Source organism: Opisthocomus hoazin, chromosome 1, assembly GCF_030867145.1.
Source record: "Opisthocomus hoazin isolate bOpiHoa1 chromosome 1, bOpiHoa1.hap1, whole genome shotgun sequence".
NCBI lineage: Eukaryota > Metazoa > Chordata > Aves > Opisthocomiformes > Opisthocomidae > Opisthocomus > Opisthocomus hoazin.
Genome location: NC_134414.1, coordinates 97,781,602 through 97,801,661, shown reverse-complemented (window position 1 = coordinate 97,801,661; position 20,060 = coordinate 97,781,602). Strand labels below are relative to the sequence as shown.

The following is a 20,060-nucleotide window of genomic DNA, read 5'->3' as shown; positions in this document are numbered from 1 at the left end:
ATTACTCCCAGACCCTTTCTGTCATTACGCACTTTTCAGTATGATTACCTTTTTAAAAACATTCTCTAATCTGCTTATAATTATCCATTCCTTTTCAGAACACATTCAGTTTCCTTCCAATATCTGTGTTCTTAAAAATTAGCTTCATTATTTCTTTGACCTCATTTATTCCTACTGATGTTCTTAATCACAATGCTCTTGTATCGTCTCTGTGTCACACGCTTTCTCTGTTATGCCATGCCATGTTTTGCTACTCCTAGCCTTTTCGTGACTCTCCTGTCTCTTTTAAATTCAGCCTCAAAATCATTTTTTGCTGCATTAATGACTTTTAAACTAAGTTTTAACAGCTCACTCATATTCAGCCTCCTAACGCTCCCAATTTCAAATTCTATATTCACTGTTCAGCCTTGTTTCTGGCTTTGTTCCCATGCTACGTACATGTACGATGGCTACTGCAATGGATGTATAATTTAATACCTACAGTTTATAGTGGTGTGTTATGACATTTTATTAAATGTGAGTATGTTTCTATATGATCATAGAATCATAGAAAGTTTTGGGTTGGAAAGGACCCCTAGAGGTCATCTAGTCCGACCCCCCCGCAGCGAGCAGGGACACCACTAACTAGATCAGGCTGCTCAGAGCCCTGTCCAACCTGGTCTTGAATGTTTCCAGGGACGGGGCCTCCACTGCCTCTCTGGGCAACCCGTTGCAGTGTTTCACAACCCTCATTGTAAAGAATTTCTTCCTTACATCCAGCCTAAACCTACCCTGTTTTAGTTTAAAACCATTACCCCTCGTCCCGTCACTGCTGTCTCTACTAAAAAGATTGTCCCCATCTTTCCTATAGGCTCCCTTTAAGTACTGAAATGCTGCAATTGGGTCTCCCCGCAGCCTTCTCTTCTCCAGGCTGAACAGCCCCAGCTCTCTCAGCCTGTCCTCATAGGAGAGGTGCTCCAGCCCTCGGATCATTTTTGTAGCCCTCCTTTGGACCCGCTCCAACAGTTCCATGTTCTTCTTGTGCTGGGGGCTCCAGAGCTGAACGCAGTATTCCAGGTGAGGTCTCACCAGAGCAGAGTAGAGGGGCAGAATCACCTCTCGACCTGCTGGCCTCCCTTCTCTTAATGCAGCTCAGGACACGGTTGGCCCTCTGGGCTGCCAGCGCACATTGCCAGCTCATGTCCAGCCTTTCGTCTGTCAGTACCCCCACGTCCCTCTCAGCAGGGCTGCTCTCGATCCTTTCATCCCCCAGCCTGTATTGATACCGGGGATTACCCCAACCCAGGTGTAGGACCTTGCACTTGGCCTTGTTGAACCTCATGCGGTTCACACAGGCCCACCTCTCCAGCTTGTCCAGGTCCCTCTGGATGGCATCCCGTCCTTCTGGTGTATCAACCGTACCACTCAGCTTGGTGTCATCTGCAAACTTGCTGAGGGTACACTCGATGTCGCTGTCCATGTCATTGATAAATATATTGAACAGCACCGGTCCCAGTACGGACCCCTGAGGGACTCCACTTGTCACTGGTCTCCATCTGGACATTGAGCCGTTGACCACTACCCTTTGGCTGCGACCATCCAACCAATTCCTTATCCACTGAACGGTCCACCCATCAAATCCATGGCTCTCCAATTTAGAGAGAAGGATGTTGTGGGGTACCGTGTCAAAGCCTTTACAAAAATCCAGATAGATGACATCCACAGGTTTTCCCTTGTCCAGCCTTGTTGTTACACCATCATAGAAAGCCACTAGGTTGGTCAGGCAGGACTTGCCCTTGGTGAAGCCATGCTGGCTGTCTCGAATCAGCTCCCTGGCCTCCATGTGCCTTAGCATATCTTCTAGGAGGATCTGTTCCATGATCTTCCCAGGCACAGAGGTGAGGCTGACAGGTCGGTAGTTCCCAGGGTCTTCCTATCTACCCTTTTTGAAAAGGGGCACAATGTTTCCCTTTTTCCAGTCGCTGGGGACTTCCCCTGGCTGCCATGACTTTTCAAATATCATGGAGAGTGGCTTGGCAACTACATCAGCCAGTTCCCTCAGGACTCTGGGATGCATCTCATCAGGTCCCATGGACTTCTGTACGTTTAGGTTCCTCAGGAGGTCCCTAACCTGGTCTTCACTTACAGCTGGAGGGATTTTACCCTCCTGGTCTCCTTCATGCCATCCATCGACTCAGGAGGGGTGAGGAGAGAGGTTGCCAGTGAAGACTGAGGCAAAAAAGTTGAGTACCTCAGCTTTCTCCTCATCTGCTATTACCAGTTTGCCAGTCTCACTCATGAGCGGGGGTACGCTTTCTTTGACCATCTTTTTCCGGCTGACATACCTGTAGAAGCCCTTCTTGTTATTTTTCGCATCCCTTGCCAAGTTCAGTTCCAGCTGTGCCTTGGCCTTCCTGACCCCATCCCTACACAACCGGGCAGCTTCCCTATACTCTTCCCAGGAAGCCAGTCCCTGCTTCCACTGCCTGTGCAGTTCACTCTTCTTCCTTAGTTTGACCAGCATCTCTTGCCTCAGCCATGCCGGTCTCTTCCCTTCCTGCCTGACTTCTTACACTTGGGGATTGAGAGCTCTTGCGCTCTGTGGAATACATCCTTAAAGACCTGCCAGCTCTGTTCTGTTCCCCTGTCCCTGAGGACCATTTCCCAGGGAGTCCTTCTGACTATCTTCTTGAAGAGCTGGAAATTTGCCCTCCTAAAATTTAGGGTCCTGACTATGCTCTTCGTGATATGGAGAAGTATAGTATTGCTTGGCAAAATTTTATCTGTAAAGCTCCTGTAATTCTTTTGTGCAAAGCTATATGATAAAATATGTATGGATTCTGTTTCAACATTCTGATACTCATTTGAAGACCTAGATTTAGTTCTAGGTGAATGTAATTTAAAAAAAAAAAAAATCTCAACAGGTCTGCAATTTCTTTTTGCTAGATCTCAACTGGAAAGGGGAAAAGTGGAAGATTAAAGCAAAGTGTTGAGGAGGAAAGAGCAAATGTAGAAAAGAGTATGGCTACAAAACAGTGCCTTTATAATGTCTGTTTAAAAAACACAATTTTTTAATTATTAGTGTCTGTTAAAGAATTTAACAGCTACACAAGCTACAGATCAGTTGTATGTTTGTCTCTGTAACGAGAATTTGAAACTCTGTAACTTATTGTTCTTGAAGTGTGCTTTTGTGCCCACCTCATTAGTAATTGTATCTGAGTAGTGATTTTAATTAGGTAAATTCCCTCTTAACATAACTTGAAGCTAATTCAGGTCACATCACCACAAATGACCTCACTTCAGTTATATTTTTACTTAATAAACGTGTCATATTCTAGCCAGTTAACTGAGGTATAATTTAATATGAACTGCAAGCATAAACATGTGAGAGAATAATGATCTTCAGAATATATTTTTAAGTAGCCATTTTAGGATACCTTTGTTTCATCATCTCAAAATTACAATGGGGTATAATTTGTATTTGCAAGAGAATAAATAAAAGGATTCTATTAATTCATTATATATGCATTATATGTATAAATTAGAAATGTTATCCTTGAAATCATGGGCTAATATTTCTTTTGTAGGTCAGAAGCATTTTTCATGCTGAAAATTTCAGAATAGCATGTGCAAATATATACAGCTCCAAAAAAAATTTGACCTGCAAGACAAATTATTTGAAGGCTTCCTAAGGTGATTCAATTACCCTAACATGTTAGGTGTTTTATGTGAATTCAAAATGCAATGTTTTACTCCACAGTTCCTAACTGAAGTGACAGAGACAATATTCTGTTTCAGTTATGAAAAGATGCAGTAGGTTTTGTTCAAGACAATTTCTTTTTTTTTATTTCCTACTTAACATTTTTTTTATCATCAAAGGTGAAAAAAAAGGCCAGATTGACAGTATAATTGTGAAGTGTGAGAGGGAAAGGCAGTCAAGAAATAGCAAGAATAACTGATAGTAATCTAGACATCTTTAGTTCTTCTGTTTCGTGTATAAAGGAATTTTGCAGGATCTGTTACAAATAGCTAAGTTAATATGAAGGAATGGTGCATGATACACTAGTTTCTGCTTTTGTGCACCTCCACATAAATTTCAGAGCCTCTGTAGTAGGTCTATGTGACAATAGAATATTTAAATTAGTCGGAGCAAAGGGTTCTTCTTTCAGCATTATGTCCTGTTCCCAGCAGTGACCAATAATCAATACATAAGAACAGGAAAAGAGGTATGAAACATCTGTGTATTCTCACTTACCCTTCACTATTTTGTGGCTCAGAAATTTCCTGAGCTGGAGATGGTGTCTTTATATTTAACAGTCCTCAGTATATTTTTACCTTGTTCTTCCATCAAGTTGTTTTTATTTGTGAACATTTAGCAAAGGTTTTTATATAGTTTTCAGTATGTCTAGAAATAGTTTTTGGTAGTTCCTGCTCTTATTATCTATTGAAAATATTTGTAATATTTTCTGTATTATTACCCAATTCATAAACTTGAGGTGCATTCAGAAGAGAAAGAAACCCTGTTGTGAGATGATTGCATGTTATTTCATCTCACTTGCAGCTTTTGATTTATTATTCAGACCGGGTAGCTACAAAGAGTAGTCATGCTACAGAATTTGAAAAAAACATTGTCACTTGAACCTCTTCTGCAACAGCTTTTTTGTTGGCTTTTAGTTTTGAATGGAAAACATGTTCTTTGAAGTGTCTTCTGTTCAAGAAGGAGAGACTCTTTAATAGAAGCTAAAATATATTTAGGAAAAATTTAAGCATAATAAGGATAAACCATGTATGAGCCATGACTGGAGTATTCTCTATTTTATATTTGCCTACTCAAGCAAATTTGGCTGTTAAAGGTTTTAGATGACTTTGCAAACCCACCTTTTTTAATAATGCCTTCCAACAATAGTAGCACGTAATATTGAATACTCTGAAATCTCCAGGACCTCAACCTCAACTTCACAGAAACTAATTAGTATATCCACTTATTGGCTCTTGTCCCAGAGTCTTTATTTGTCAAAAGAAATATGGTCATATTGTAGATGTATCTCTCTATAGTTTATTGCTCTTGCTTTTGGTGCTTTTGAAGGCATTTTGATATTGTACTGTGTGAATATATAAAAAGAGTTTTGGAGTTAAATATTCTTTTTGTGAAGACTAGATGCTCTTTAATGAAGATCCAGATGAGAACTGTCGTGGCTTAGTAGTCCAAAATAATAGCAGGGTTGGTGGCTGGCTGTAGTGCTTAAAATAAGCTGAGAAATTATCTTCATTTTCTTATGTTAGAAAGCAGTATAGGCAAAAATAGTATAGATTATGTCTGTGAAGTATTTGAGGTTGTGGCTTGGATTAATTTTTACAAAGTATGTTTCCTAATTAGTTGCCTTTGGTTAAAACTCACAGAAAATAAAGCTAAATGCAATGCAGAATACAGGTCAATTAAGATTTTTATGGTTGCAGTTCTGCAAAGAAAGCATGTTAAAATTGGTTGCAGGCTATTTTACCTTCTGATCTTTATACTATAGGACTTTTCCGCTCCCCGTGTACCTCTGTGACAGTGTGTTTGGTAAGCTGGTCTTGATCTGAGGAAACAGACTTTAATGGAAAGTAGTAGTCCGGCATGAAAATCTATGCATTATCAAAGGTCTATAGGTTCATTGCATATGTGTGTCCTAAGCCAATTTATTTATTTTAACGTGACTTCTATCCTGAAATTCAGCAATAACTTTCATTTCATTCATCTTCTGAGGATGGTAAAAACAGTATTGTCATTATTTGATGAATTTAATGGATTTTAGTTTTGGGTTCTGAGCTATATTAATTAGTATAAATAATAAGATTTGATGTTTAGTTATTTTTCTAGACATTCATTGGTGATATTTCCTTTTTTCACCAGCAGCTCTCTTACGGCACAGGTATCTTTTGTGAAATATACTGAGAGATGATCTATTCTGTGAACAATTTCAGCAACAGAAGTCCAGTTGATCAGACTTGTTAATTACAACTGCCCAAAGTGTCCTCACCTTTTTAAGACTACTTGCATGATTTATAAATTAGCACCTAAAAATTCCATGGAAGTTAATAATAATTGCAAGGTTTGGAGAACTAACTCCAAGGCACAGCAGGCTTACTTTCACAGGTAAATTTGCTGGCCCACAATCAGCAGTGCCTGGTTCCATTGTGTACGTGGCTCACAGACTGCAGATTGCTCTTCTAAGAAACCCCAACTGGAATTATGTTAGCATGCTTGTAAAGAAAGGATTGAAAGTATATGCAAGCTGGAAAACTTAATGCTATTTACATGATCTCTTACTTAATTTCTTTTTTTTTTTACTTCAGTTTTTAAGCTCATCTAGTTGCATGCAGTTTCCATTTTCGGTTACCAATATTACTGGATCTGTAACTGTAAAATAAGCAAAATGTGTTCAGGCAGTGACCTAACACACAGTGACTCATATACTATGAGAATGTGTTTCCATAATTTGCATCATATTTCCCTGACAAATTTAGTTAGAGTAGTTAGTTTAGAGTACCCACAGGAAGAGCAGCTGGAGAACCCCCTCTCATCTGTAAGCTCTCGTGAACTAGAGAGTCCCTCACAGTATATAGAGTGATGAGTTTAAAAAAAAAATTAACCTAGTGGCTTTTCTGCTCATGGAGCAGAATACAATTTATTTAAGAACATAAAACTCTTAAAAGGTCTTTGTCATAACAGTCTACTTTAAAGTGACTGTTACTTAAGTCCTTATTACATTTAGCATTTACATTTTAAAAGTTAAAATTAAATAAATGTGACTATTATCTGTTCCGTCTTGAATATTTTTCATGCTACCACATATCATAATCACAATTCAAATTTTAAGGTGGATTGATCACGTTCAATGAATAAAATTACCTTTTTTTATTTACATGACAGTATAAAACACAACAGATACTTGTCAAGAGAGCTGAATCGGCTGATCTGGAATTAGTCAGCTTGTTGGTAGCACTACTGGGAACAGACCCCAGCCTTCTCGACCTGTGATATACTTTCAAGACCCTGTTATCATTTACTACTGGAGAGTTTTGTGAGGAGTTGTTAGTTAAAAATGAAAACGTATCCTTGGGTGAAAATCTCACCTTTCTTTATGTGAAGAGTACTTTTATCTGTGTGTTATGTAGAGACTGACTGACCTCACAGTCTATTACATGACATGACAGCACCTGAAATATATGTCCCCTTAGAAGGTGCCTTGTTCTTGCATCAGAAAAGGGAAAGGTTAAAGAGCGATGGGTAGACTAGGCGTTTCGACAGAAAGAAATCCTAATTTTGTTGTAGGTGTATGGTGAAAGTAATTCTTTTCTGTCACAGCCAGTTGATTGAACACGTCCACATCAAGTCATGTTACTGTTTGGAGCCATGAATCTTAATTGCTTGAATAGGAAGTGCGTTGCTTAGAGAGGCAAATACTGTGTGTCTTGTTATCAGTAGCACTTCAAACAGCAATATGTTTTATAGTCAGAACAAAAAACCTCAATATAATTAAAACCCTTAAATAAACATTGGCTGAAAGGTTTCCGAAGAGCATTAAAATCAGTATGCCTGCTGTAGGTGACCCTGCTTCGGCAGAAGGGTTGGACTAGATGACCCACACCCTTCCAACCCCTACCATTCTGTGATTCTATGTTTGATTATCTTTGTGGAAAAAGGGGTCAAGCAGTGACTAAGTAAAACCTGCTTTGATATATTTCCCAAGTGCAGGTGTGTTAAGAAAGCAAGCTAAGTAGACAGTATTTTTGTGAACCACTGAATGCCTTGACCATGTATCTAAAATGAAGCAGTTTTTAAATTTTTAGAAAATTCAATCATTCTAGGTAGCTAACAGCCTTGGTTCCTGTCTCTTAACTCTTACCTGTTTTCATGGTTCCCAGTCTTAGTCTCTTTCCCAACCCAATTGGTGCCAGCTTTTTCATTTGCTTTCAGTTGACGTAAGTGAACTTCTACACTCCAGATCCCAAGGTGCAAAATTTTCCTTTAATGCCAGTAAATTCTTTGTCTTTTTCAATCTTTATTTGTACCAGCTGCGCATAATAGAGTAGTTGAAAATATCATTTTTCCTTTACCCCTTTCTTGTCAATAGTTCCAGCATTTTCTTTCCTTTGTAACATACTTTCATCCATACTGCCTGGCTCTGCTTTTTACTTCTGAATGTGTGGGTTGCCTAATCTCTATTGACTTTTAATGAGCTAATAATATGCTGCATCTCAAAACTGTGGTTGCAAGGACAGGCCAGTTCATCCAGCTGGAAACAACCGCGGTACAAATGGAACCACTGAGAAAAACAGGTACTAAATATCTAGGTTGTTTCAACTGAGCAAGCAAAACCTGCAATTTTTCAGACTTATGATAAGGCCAAACCTGCATGGATTTTTATATGAATGGCAAAAAAAAAAAAAGCATCTTCCTGGCCCAAGACATTTTCATTGACAAAGGCAGTTTAGAAATCCTTGAAAAAATGACAATGCTAAACTCATTTAGAACAAGGAAATAGTTATCATTATAATAACAGTCTGACCAATGTATCTTCTTAGTTTTATTACCAGAAATGACTGAACTATTCTGTCTGACGCTATCTGTTAAGAAAACATAGTCTTGATTATTGCAAAGAACATTCTAGCATTTAACATTTTAACAGTTATAATTTGGCAATTTTAAAGACATGTAAAATATGATTTTGTGATGAGAAACTTGGAGGAACTGAAAGAATAAGCAATGGTATCAGTCTTGTCTGGTAGGAGGCATAGTTAGAGGGTGAATAACGTGTGCTACTTTCTGAGGCTGTAATCCTGCAAGTGGAGTTTTCAAAATGAGAAAACTACTCTGGACTTAAATTTGCCGTTATTAAAAAAAAATGTTTCTTTAAAATTATATGTCTCTGAGTTTTAATGCCTTAAATGTCTAGAGCCAGATTCTGAATCTTTTACCGTGACACAGGCAGTTTCTGAAGAAAGAGAATATATAATGTAAATAAGAGGGCTGGAATGAACTCTAAATCTTTACTGCAGGACTACTTTCTAAAACTGCCCAACTAATTTCTAAAACCCAGAAACAGTCTTTATAAATAAATAGAAATATTCTTGGAGAATTTACTATCATCTGTCCAATCCTTTTCCTCCCTTTAGGAACTTAATGCAATAGTAGGTGAGGAACACTTCCTCCCCTGAATTTCTTACCCTAAAGCAGCTGCAAGCTCATAGTGTAAACTCTGTGAATTAATTCATACAGCTGCCAGGCATAGCTAATTTTTCCAGGCTTCTGAAGGTCAGAGGCGTCCTTGGGGTCTTCCAGCCCCCACACTCCATCAGAAAATGGTGAAGTGTGTAAAAATTCAAATTCCCATCTTTTCATGTAGATGTCGTTTTTCTATCTGCAGCAGCAAAGAAAATAAAGATATTCTAGAGGACAACATATGGGTCCAGAGCATTTATTTTTCTTTCTAGGTCAGTCCATAATAACAACCTAGACTATTTTCCATGCAAAAATGGCTGGCAGTTTTTCCAAGTAGTCTGTGGGCTGACTGGCTGACAGGTGTTTTTCCCCTTAATGTTTGTGTCATCATGTATGTGTTGTTATTCAGTAGATTGCTCTCTGTAAATGTTTTTCTTTGACTGCACCCAATCACCTTTGTTTTGTACAATCATTAAATACTTTATTAAGAATAACTTTTGATACAAGAATGAAACTGCATGTATATTTAAGCAGCTTTTTTTTTTTTCTGGGTATAGCATTCCTAGCAATATATGGCTATAACAATTTAACTTCCTCACGTCCTCATTGTTTTTCATTCTCTTGAAAACCATGGTTGGAAACAACCATTGCAACTTATATTAGATGTCTCTATTCATAATTTTGTGTCTTTGTTCTCAATGTAGTACATGCAGTAACTTAAAATCCGTATAAATTCAGAAATGAGGGCACTCACAGGAGATGCTGATTTTGCGTTGTTTGGCTGTTTAATTTTGAGATTTTTCACATGGATTTCCCTACCATTATGATATCTAAAGTTCAGGATTTTCATTGTTGTTTGTGTTATGTGGATTATTTCAGTATGGATCATTCTTGGTACTGTAGGATCTGCATACTTAGATTTAGCTTGTATTGTAGATTGAGTAACCTTTATGTAGATGAACATTACTTTGAGACACTTTTTTATTTGTTTTTGCTTTTTAGTATGAATTGTGTGGCATAGCCATTTGATTGCTAGTTGTCCGCTTCCAAGCGTGAATATTTAGCTTAGTGTTTGATGTTCCATTTACAGCCGAGCCAACAGTCTGAATTTCCACTGATTTGAGCAGCTGTTTTTCATTCTATATGCAGGATAAGCAAGGATGTACAGTTATCTTTCAGAGAGCTAACAGCACTGACAGAAATAGTGAAGATAGAGTATAACACTAGTTTTTGAAATATACATGTTTTGTCAAGTCAAAACCAACTGTGAACTCTGAGGCGCTTTTTTTTTATGCTTGTTGGCTCGTTATAGTGTGAATATTCTCTGCTTATGTAGATTCAGATCAAGGGTGCCCATTGCTCTACTCTGGCTTGTTAACAGAGAATATGCTTAAAGATGCAGAAGGATATTTAGCGTGATGTTTAAAGTGTGTAATTATAGCTTGATTTTATCAGTGAAATCAGTGAGAATGATTTGTTTTAATTTATTTGATGATCACAGGGGGTCCCTGCATATGTCACTGTCAAATCGGAATGCAAATACTCTGCATGCTTAATGCACTCTAGAATAACAAGGTGCTACTATTGTTTCACCTTCTGATGATCATTCTCCTTGTTTTATTTTTTTCTTTTCCCCAAAATGCATGGGGAAAGAGAAGACATAATGATGTAGTGATGTTACTAGGCCTCAGCAGTTGATAATTATTCAAATGTGCTATCCATAAAGGAATTTTTTTAAACTATTTATACCTCAGCTACAGCTGATATCCATTCCTGTGACTGATGCCAGCTCTCTGCTGGTAGTGATGCTGTAAAATTTGAGGGAAGGTGGAAAAGATGTTGTTTCTGCCCTCTACCAAATATAAAGATTACCAACACCATTCCGTGGAGTCCTTTGGCTGTACTTCTTCTTGCCCTTTTCTGGTTTCTTTATGTCAGAAAATGGCCGTTTTTTGAATGAAAACATACTTTGGAATACCTGCCAAGAAACTCTATTGGTTTCCGTTGATGTTAGAATGTGTGCTTTTTGTTACATTTATTCAGGAGTTATTGTAATAGATCAGAAGTTAGTCTGCACCATTTTGCCACTGAAGGTCATGAGTCAGAGATTTTTCAGTGCAATTCCATATAATATTTGTGACAGCATGAGAGAAAGCAGTGAAGATGCTGGTCAACATGACTAGGGAAAATTGTACTGAGCAATCGTTCTCCAGAAAAAGAGTTGTTAGGGGGTGCTTAGTTAACCACTTGCCATACACAAGACAATACTCTCTGTCAGATAGAGAGGAAGAAGGATTTTCAGATGGAGAATTTTCAAACAAATAGTTGAAAGAGATCATTGCAGATCTCTGCAAACTTGATATCCCTACTCTCACTCAGCTGTTACAGCATTTTTGTTTTTCTCCAGTGTAGCAGATACTGATGTATGCCATATTGTTATGGAATGAAAAACATCATTTTTTATGCAAAAGCAATGGTCAAGTTATCCCTTTGCACAGTAGACTGTATACTAAAAAAACTATCTTGCTGCAAAGATGTAATGTGATTGGGTGTAATTTCTTACTACATTGTGTACTACTTGCAATCTGCAGGAATATATCTTGAACATTTTCTGTGCTTTGTTGTTTATATTTCTGTGAGATAGTACTTTCTTCAAACCAAACTATCAAGTTTATCAGATTTCCAAGCCTACGTTTCTGATGAGGTTTTAGTTACTGAACATTGTTTTTCATGCAGAAGTGGTAGTGAAGTTATGACTGGTATTTTAGCTAGTATAACATGTATGACAGAGGTTAATGTAAAATTCATATTATTATTAGACCTGTACAAATCAGGATGAATTTTTGTGAAGATGAAGATCTAAAATTTCATTTTAAGTGATCACATTACTTCCATTACACTTCCTGCTTTAAATTCTAGTGATAAATGATTTGATTTTCTGTCCTCAATTACAATGAAAGGCTTTAGAAGCTTCTTTGAGTGTTTTATTGGCACAAGTATGTCAGTAGAGACAATTTCTGACAACTATAAAATCATTAAGTGCCTTGGTAGTATTTTTGGTAAAAGCATAAGCGTATTTTTATGTAAAGAGTTTGTTTTTTATACTAACTTGCCAGTAAAGTAACTAAAGTTCTTCAGAACATTTTGCAGAAATTAAGGGATGTTATCTTCTGTATCAAAGCTGCAAATACTTGTTGATTTTGCTTGACTTTAAGCAGTAAAACAGAAGTGTGAATTTCGTGCATGTGTGAGTCCCCTGGCTTCTAAAGAATAAATATAAGGGTGGCCTTTGTGGGAAAGAGAAAACAACAGGAATACACTTTTGTTTGTTTTTAAAAAGTTTTGATTTCACATGAGATTTCTGAGCTTTTTCAAATTTCTAGAATAATTTTAACAAAATGGGTGTCTATGGATTGCTCAAGTCTATCGTTGCATGTAGTGTAAATGGTTGTTTTCTTTTTTTTATGTTGTGTTTTCCATAGATACTCTGCAATGTCAGTATGTAGCTTGCTGCTTTCTTGATGATATAATTTTACTAGCTGATGTGGGAAATCAATTTTTCTCTCATTTCCAAGAGAAAATAGTTAAATAAAAAACAGTAAACTAGCAATGAAAAATCAGACTATTGAAAAATGTGTATAATGACACTCTACAAGTACAATTTAAATATTGTCACTATTCAGAATACTTGGTAGGAATTTTGAATTCTAGTGTAAAATATCTAATGTAATATGAGATTTTATTATTTCCCTCAGTCTTATCTGATCTTGGTCAATTAACTGATTCTGTACTAAGAAGTACTTTCATACATTAGCCATTTGATTTTTTTGTTTGTTTTTTGTTTTATGGAAAGCTGGGGTTTTATACAGGACAATGGCATTCTATTTATTCCATTGTAGAACTGTCTGAATAGATGCTATTTGCATTGCACTTAAAAATTTTTGTTTTCATCAGTTTTTAGGAACTGTTGAAGAAAAGACATATACCACCATGCGGATGGGTTCTGAAATGGATCTTGAAAACTACCAGACTGCCTTAGAAGAAGTACTCACATGGCTTCTCTCTGCTGAAGATGCATTACAAGCACAAGGAGACATATCCAATGATGTAGAAGTTGTTAAAGAACAATTTCACACCCATGAGGTATATGTTTATACTAATCATTTGGTAGTCATTTATCCGCTTGTATCCCCATAATAAGGTCAAAAATACAAAATAAAGCTATTTCTAATTTATTTTATTCATTTTTCTTGTTTTTTTATTTTAATTTTGATTTGAAGGATTTAAAGGCAATACTGGAGACTGTGCCCTAGAATAATGGAATCAGAGAATCATTTAGGTTGGAAAAACCCCTTAAGATCATTGAGTCCAACTGCAAACCTAACACTGCCAAGTCCACTGCTAAGCCATGTCCTTAAGCACCACATCTACGTGTCTTTTAAATACTTCTGGGGATGGTGACTCAACCACTTCCCTGGGTTGCATGTTCCAATACATGACAATCCTTTCAGTGAAGAATTTTGTCCTAATATACAATCTAAACCTCCCCTGGTGCAACTTCAGTCGTTTCCTCTCATCTTATCATGTGTTACTACACAACACCTACATCATTACAGACTCCTTTCAGGTAGCTGTAGAGAGTGATAAGGTCACCCCTCAGCCTCCACTTCTCCAGACTAAACAACATTTTGCCCTATGCAAAAAGTGGAAGTGTTTATTTCTGTTTTGTATTACAAGATTTGGGGAGAAGTTGAAAAAATAAAAAGGAAAGTTGAAAATCATGTTTGAAAAGTGGTGAAATTGAAGATATTTCTCCAAAGTATGTTCTTTCCTTCCAAATAATACAATTTAAGACCGCATTTTATTTTTGTTTTTCAGGGTTTTATGATGGAGTTAACAGCCCACCAAGGACGTGTTGGCAATGTTTTGCAAGTTGGAAGTCAACTTCTAACAATGGCAAAACTTTCAGATGATGAAGAGAATGAAATCCAAGAACAAATGAATCTACTTAATTCTCGATGGGAAAGTCTCAGGGTAGCAAGTATGGAAAAACAAAGCAAGTAAGTAATGTGTCAGGTAAAATAATATATATGGAGCATGACTGAAACAGTTCTGACCATGACTAATAGTTGGGATTTTCTTTCACTTCACCGTGAACGAAACTGCATCTCAGATCTTTTCTAACCTGAAATTCGATGTGTAGTGATTTTTGAAGTTTGCATGTTGTTTTGATACTGGAAGCCGCACAGATCAGCAGCTATCAGCAACTTGGACACTAATAACATTTTAAACAAAACTTATATAACCTACCTCACTTTTTCTGATTGTTTCAATAAGGATCCCCTAACATTTAGCTATAAATGACAGAATCTTTACTGAGATGCAAAAAGAAAAGGGGAACAAATCTTTAAAACCCGTAAAACTGGATCCCATAAAAATAGTAAGTGGGAGCTTAGCTTGCCAGGAAATATTGTTATGGTTTTATCTGAGGACAAATTACACTATTCAAAAAAGGGCAAGTCTTGTAACTTAAAGTAGAAATACAATTCAAAGTACAAAAATAATCTATTGATTAGTCACATTAGTCTTTGAAGGATTTGGAAGATTTCCTTGTCTTACTTGAAAATTTTGATTTACATAGTGGTATCTAGTATAAGAAACTCCATAAAGGTAAGAGCCTGTGATTGTGCCACAGTGGAGTAATTTGTTCTGCAGGATACAGATGGGTTAAACCAGGAAATTTACTGAAGATTATTTTGTATGAGTTGCCTTCCTTATCTTAAGAAAATGTCTGTTACTTACCTGGTCTTTCACATTTCTTTTTCTCAGCCTCTCTTCTTTTTTCATTTTATGTGAATGCTTTTAATCCCTGTCTGGTATAATAACTCTGTTTCAAACTCATGTGACTGGGTCTTACTTTGTCTTCAGGGATTTTGTATGCCTACTGGCCTTTCTGTAAAGGGGACCAACGGTGAAGATTAGCAACTGTCATACTAAGTCAAATCCAGTGGAAATGTTAAAATTAATTGAATGTTACTAGGAGTTTCTTTATAGCCAAGCAGTATTAGTTACTGAAGAATATAGTTGTTCTCTACAGTAAAACCAAATAAATGAAGTGGCAAACAACTTGAATCTGAGATCCCTGGTGGCATTTTAGAGACTTTGAACTAGATAGACTTTGTTAAAATCTTTCTGCTGAAGTCTTAATTTTTCTCTCAGAAAGTCCCAATGAACATGTACACAGTGAGATACTTTTCTGTCTGTTCCTTCAGTACAGCTGCAGAGTGACTCCTTTTGCAAGTGTGATTTTAGTAAAAACTGAATATCTCTAGTAGTCAGACTAATGGTTTAGCCCAGCATCCTGACTGTAACAGAACAAGAAAAGATAAGCTTTAGGGAGATACATGATCTCCTGAATCAGCATCTTCTCATCTCCCTTTGCTGATGGTGGAGATCAGTATTGGGCTGCATGGGCCAATTACTCTGGAGACCAAATATTGATCTGCATGGATCATTGCTCTGACTTAGTACTGCATGTCTTAGGCTATGAAGTTCTTCACAGAGTTCCCCGGGCCTCGAGATTTTTCAGCAGAGATAACTTCCTGAAATGGAAGCAGTTTTGCGTGTTTGGTGACCTGCTATTGATTTATTTTTCCTTCCATCTATGTATTTAATATCCTCTTGGACCTGTTAACATCCATGGCATCCTTTGGCAGTGAATTCCACAGGCCTCTTACCCAGTATGAGTGCTAATTTTTTGAGGAATGGCTGCTTTTTCTTTTCTTTTGTTGTTGCTATCTTAAGTGATTCCCTCTAATCACTATGTTAGAAATGAGTGTCAGTAAAGTGTATCTTTCCTTACTTTCTCCATAAATATGTATCTTTGGTTATTTGTCTTGCTCTTCTTTGACTTTTTTCCAGTTCTACCTTATCTTTTTGGAGTTGAGGGGACCAGAATTGCCCACAATATTAAAGCGCAAATTGAGATTTTTAACAACTGTATAACATTGCTCTATTTTTTTACAATATATTCTTAGTAATTCCAAACATTTGTTTTCAGCCTGCTACTGAGTATTGAGACCGTTTTGTTTATTCTCTTTCTTTAAGCATCTATAAAATTGTTGATGGGTTTCGGGTGTTTCAACCTAACATCCTCCAGCTTTATTATTTTCTTGGAGAGAAGACTCTACAATACTTCACTATAGGCAGTTTTTATTTGCCATATTTATTTTCATTTGTAGCAACCTGACGTCTGTGAGTGGTAGTGTGTCTACTAAAATGTCCTTTGACATCAATTGTTAAACTTGTCTCCAGATGCAGCTTTAGGTCATTGCTTGGGGAATTGGCTGGTCTGGTATCTTCTGAAGCATGTCATATTTGGGTAATATGAAATCAGTAGAAGACATAAAGTGATAAGTGCCTCACAGAAAATGTTGCGCTACTACTTGATTTCTTATACAAATAATTCTGTGATAAATCCAATGAAATTTGGATTATGGAAAGAGAAAAATTCTCAGGAGTGATGTACTTAAATATGACTTATTTTGACCTGTTGGATCAAACCCCTATGTTGCAAGCATCAGCTGGAAGTTTGTGACTAGCTTTCACATCACAACGTAATGTATTTCTGGGTGGTTATACATTATCTAAACTCTCAGGATCTATCTTCTACTTCAGCTTAAAGCGTAATCTTCTGAGCACGTTGCTGTAATCTAGTCTTTAAGGCAACACTGACCTGTTTATCCAAACAGACATGGTTTTTGTGAAGATGAGAACAGCAAGGCTTGTCTTTCCTCTGTTGTAATGGTAACAGGAAATGTAACAAAAAGGTAGCACACATTACAGCAGGGTGGAAACAAAAGCAAGCAAGCAACAGAGGAGAAAGATATACTGATAAAGGATACTATAGAAGTGAAAGGATCTTGTGAAAAGTGATCTAGGAGGTCAGAATATCAGAGGAATTTTGGAACACATCAATGACATTGTGTAAGAGCAGCCCAAATTGGATTTCCCATGTATTCACTATGTATTGAAAGTGTTTGATTCTTCTAGCAAGCAATACATTAGCGTGCTGAAAGAAAACAGCCTGTTTTTTCATTTCTTCCTCCTGACCTTCCCCGGATAGTATTATCTATAGTAAAGCATCTCAGAGTGATAAACAAACCACTAGAGAGGAAAACTTAATGCTATTTACCACTTTATGGAGAATCCCACAACTATTAAAACATACTCAATTCGTTTAAAAAGTCTTTTGTATTTGAAACTTATGAGTGCCATACCATAAACAAAAATTATTATAATCTCCTGAGGTATATAAATAAGTACTAAAACCTCTATCAGATGTTTATAGAAGTAATTTGAAAACCAGGAAATACCTGGAGAATGGGAAGAAGCAAGAAACATTCTTTTGCTTAAGAATTAACTGTGATTAAATTATTTTCTGTGAGTATTTCATCTTCAGGTTTATGCTCCTTACTTCAGAATAATATCAATACTCTGTATGATAAGTATTTATTTCATCATATCTTGGTTTTCTTAAATTCTCTTTACTTTAGCAGGCTTTCTATAACATTAATTTATCATTAGAAAAATATCTCTAGAATGAAACATTGTATTTAATATTTATAATAACTTGGTTTAGAACATCAAGTAAGAAAATAAATACATGCTTGAAAGTGAAGGAGGACTGAGTTATATCTGAGAGAGCTAATCCCTTGTGAACCATGGGTTATAATAAATCAGGGTATCAGATTCCTGTTCTCTATCCGTAAAGGAAGAGAGATTCGAATGGGAAAGGGACTGCAGGTATCTTCTGGTGATTTTGATCAATAATTAACACAGGATTTCCAGTAAAAAAAACCAACCCTGAAATCATAGTACATCATGAAGATCCATGACACTGACACTCTGTACTCAGAATAAATTCTTGAGAGAGATAATACAGAAAAAAAATGTACTTTTTGATATCTAGTATTTCAAGATTTGGATTAATAGAGCCCTTCCTATTTCTTGGAACCATTTTTTTTCTTCAGTGTCTAAAGTTCTGTTGAAGTTTCTGTTCCTGCGTATAGTTGTTCCTGTGATTTGTTTTCTTTGGTCTTTTCCTTCCAAGAGCTGCCAGCTGGAGTCTTTAAAAATTATTTCTGTTTCTAGAAAGTAACATAGCTTCATAGAGCTCCAGGTGTAACACCCAATACTATCTCAGTGCCGTCTGGGATCAGTGAGGTACCATTCAAGAAAGAACTGTAACTAAAACCTTATTTCAAAACAAACTTCTAATTTTTTAATATTTGTTTGTTTTTATTTCCATGAAATTGGCTTATCTCAGTGTTTGCCTGCAGTTTCTCCTTTTTTCTGTATCCACTGTTCTGCATTACAAGAGAATTTTCATGTCCATGTACTCCTCAGGATTCATTTGATCACTGCTTGCACTCTTTCTTTATTTCACAGATTGCCTTTCACATTTTCTCTCCATTACCACTCCTGTTTCAAGAGACTCTGGTTTGGCTCATCTTCTGGTTACTACTAAAATTTGATTATTGCCTTTTCAGAAATCCTAAGCCAATTTTTTTTTTCATCTATCCAGATGCAAGTGATAATCCTGAGATAAACAATTAGTGTTGTTGGCTGCCCTAAGAGAAAAAAAAAAAAGTAAAACCAGCTTTTTTTCCCAACAGCTAAGTGTTTATGATTAAAATACCCAAGTCTTGGATATTTTTTAATAACTCCTTTTGCATCCTTGTTTAAAAATATCTCATTCATTCTCGTTGCCTGTTACTTTTGGGGTATTTGAAGTCTATGTATTTGTGTTATCTGGTTAAACTTCTGTTTGATCAAAAAAAAACAATCCTTATTTAAAAAAGATTTACCAATACTAAATTTATTGTTTGTATAAACAAGATAAAGTTTATTTTGAGAAGGTCTTTCATCTAATGTCCTGTTCTTTTTAAAGCAAATGTCATTTCAGGGACAGAAAGACAATAGCAGAGTGGTGGAGGATCAGTTAGGTTAGTGCTGGAATTCCATCAGCCAGTCAGTCCCCAACCTGTATCATTCCAGGGGTTCTTCCTTCCCAGGTGCATGACTTTGTATTTGTCCTCAATGAATGTTGTGAGGATCTTTTTGGCCTGTCCCTCCAGCCTAAGTCCTTCTAAATGGCAGCTCTGCCCTCAAGTGTAAAATGTAGCAGTTAATATATACACAAGATTCAGTGTATTTTGGATTCCTAAATTTATAGGTGATCCCAAGGATTGCTTTTAAACAGAGGAACGGTATCAAAGAGTGGAGTATGAGTCAGCTGAGATGCATTGAATAGCACTGGAAACTTCGTGATTTTTTTTTTTTACAATACAAAAGTTCAACTCAGATTTTCAAATCTGCAAGTTGAGTTCTGAAAGTAAACTAACTTCTTGCTGCAAGAGTTGTACTTGAGGTGTAAGTAGTAACAGACTATAACATACAGTGGTTTCACCAAGCTCAGTGTGACTGAGGACAGTGACTTTGGTCTGTCAAATCTAAGTTAAGAATCATACGTAATGTGAAAGATGGTAAATACAGGTAACTACTTGTAATTCCATCACTCAGCAGTAGTTTACACATTATTTTAAAAATACTTTTGATAAAGTGAAGATTTTGTTTAGGAAAGTTTGGAGAATTTCTGAAGATGGCAAGTATAAGAGAAGGATTTGTAAAGGATTTCTGTACAGATCATTTTGGAACTATCAAAATACTTTGTTTAGGCAAAACTGAAGTATTTCTTGTTTAATTCTCCAGAGCATTCTCCACTGAATAACTGAACATTTAGTAATTTCTGCTCTTCTGTTTAATATCCTAAATTTGAGGGAGCCTGGTAACTACAGCTGTCTGAGCGCTTTTA

The 20,060-nt window shown here is 36.6% G+C and overlaps 1 protein-coding gene across 17 annotated transcripts in view; it reads left to right on the top strand.

The window, feature by feature from the left end:
* Positions 1-20,060, top strand: part of DMD (dystrophin) — a 1,341,705-nt gene that overhangs the window by 497,170 nt on the left and 824,475 nt on the right. For all 17 annotated transcript variants that reach the window (XM_075430270.1, XM_075430262.1, XM_075430225.1 and 14 more), the window contains 2 exons: positions 13,139-13,327; positions 14,063-14,244. In XM_075430270.1, coding sequence (XP_075286385.1) covers positions 13,139-13,327; positions 14,063-14,244 — 371 coding nt within the window. The remainder of the gene's footprint in view (positions 1-13,138; positions 13,328-14,062; positions 14,245-20,060) is intronic.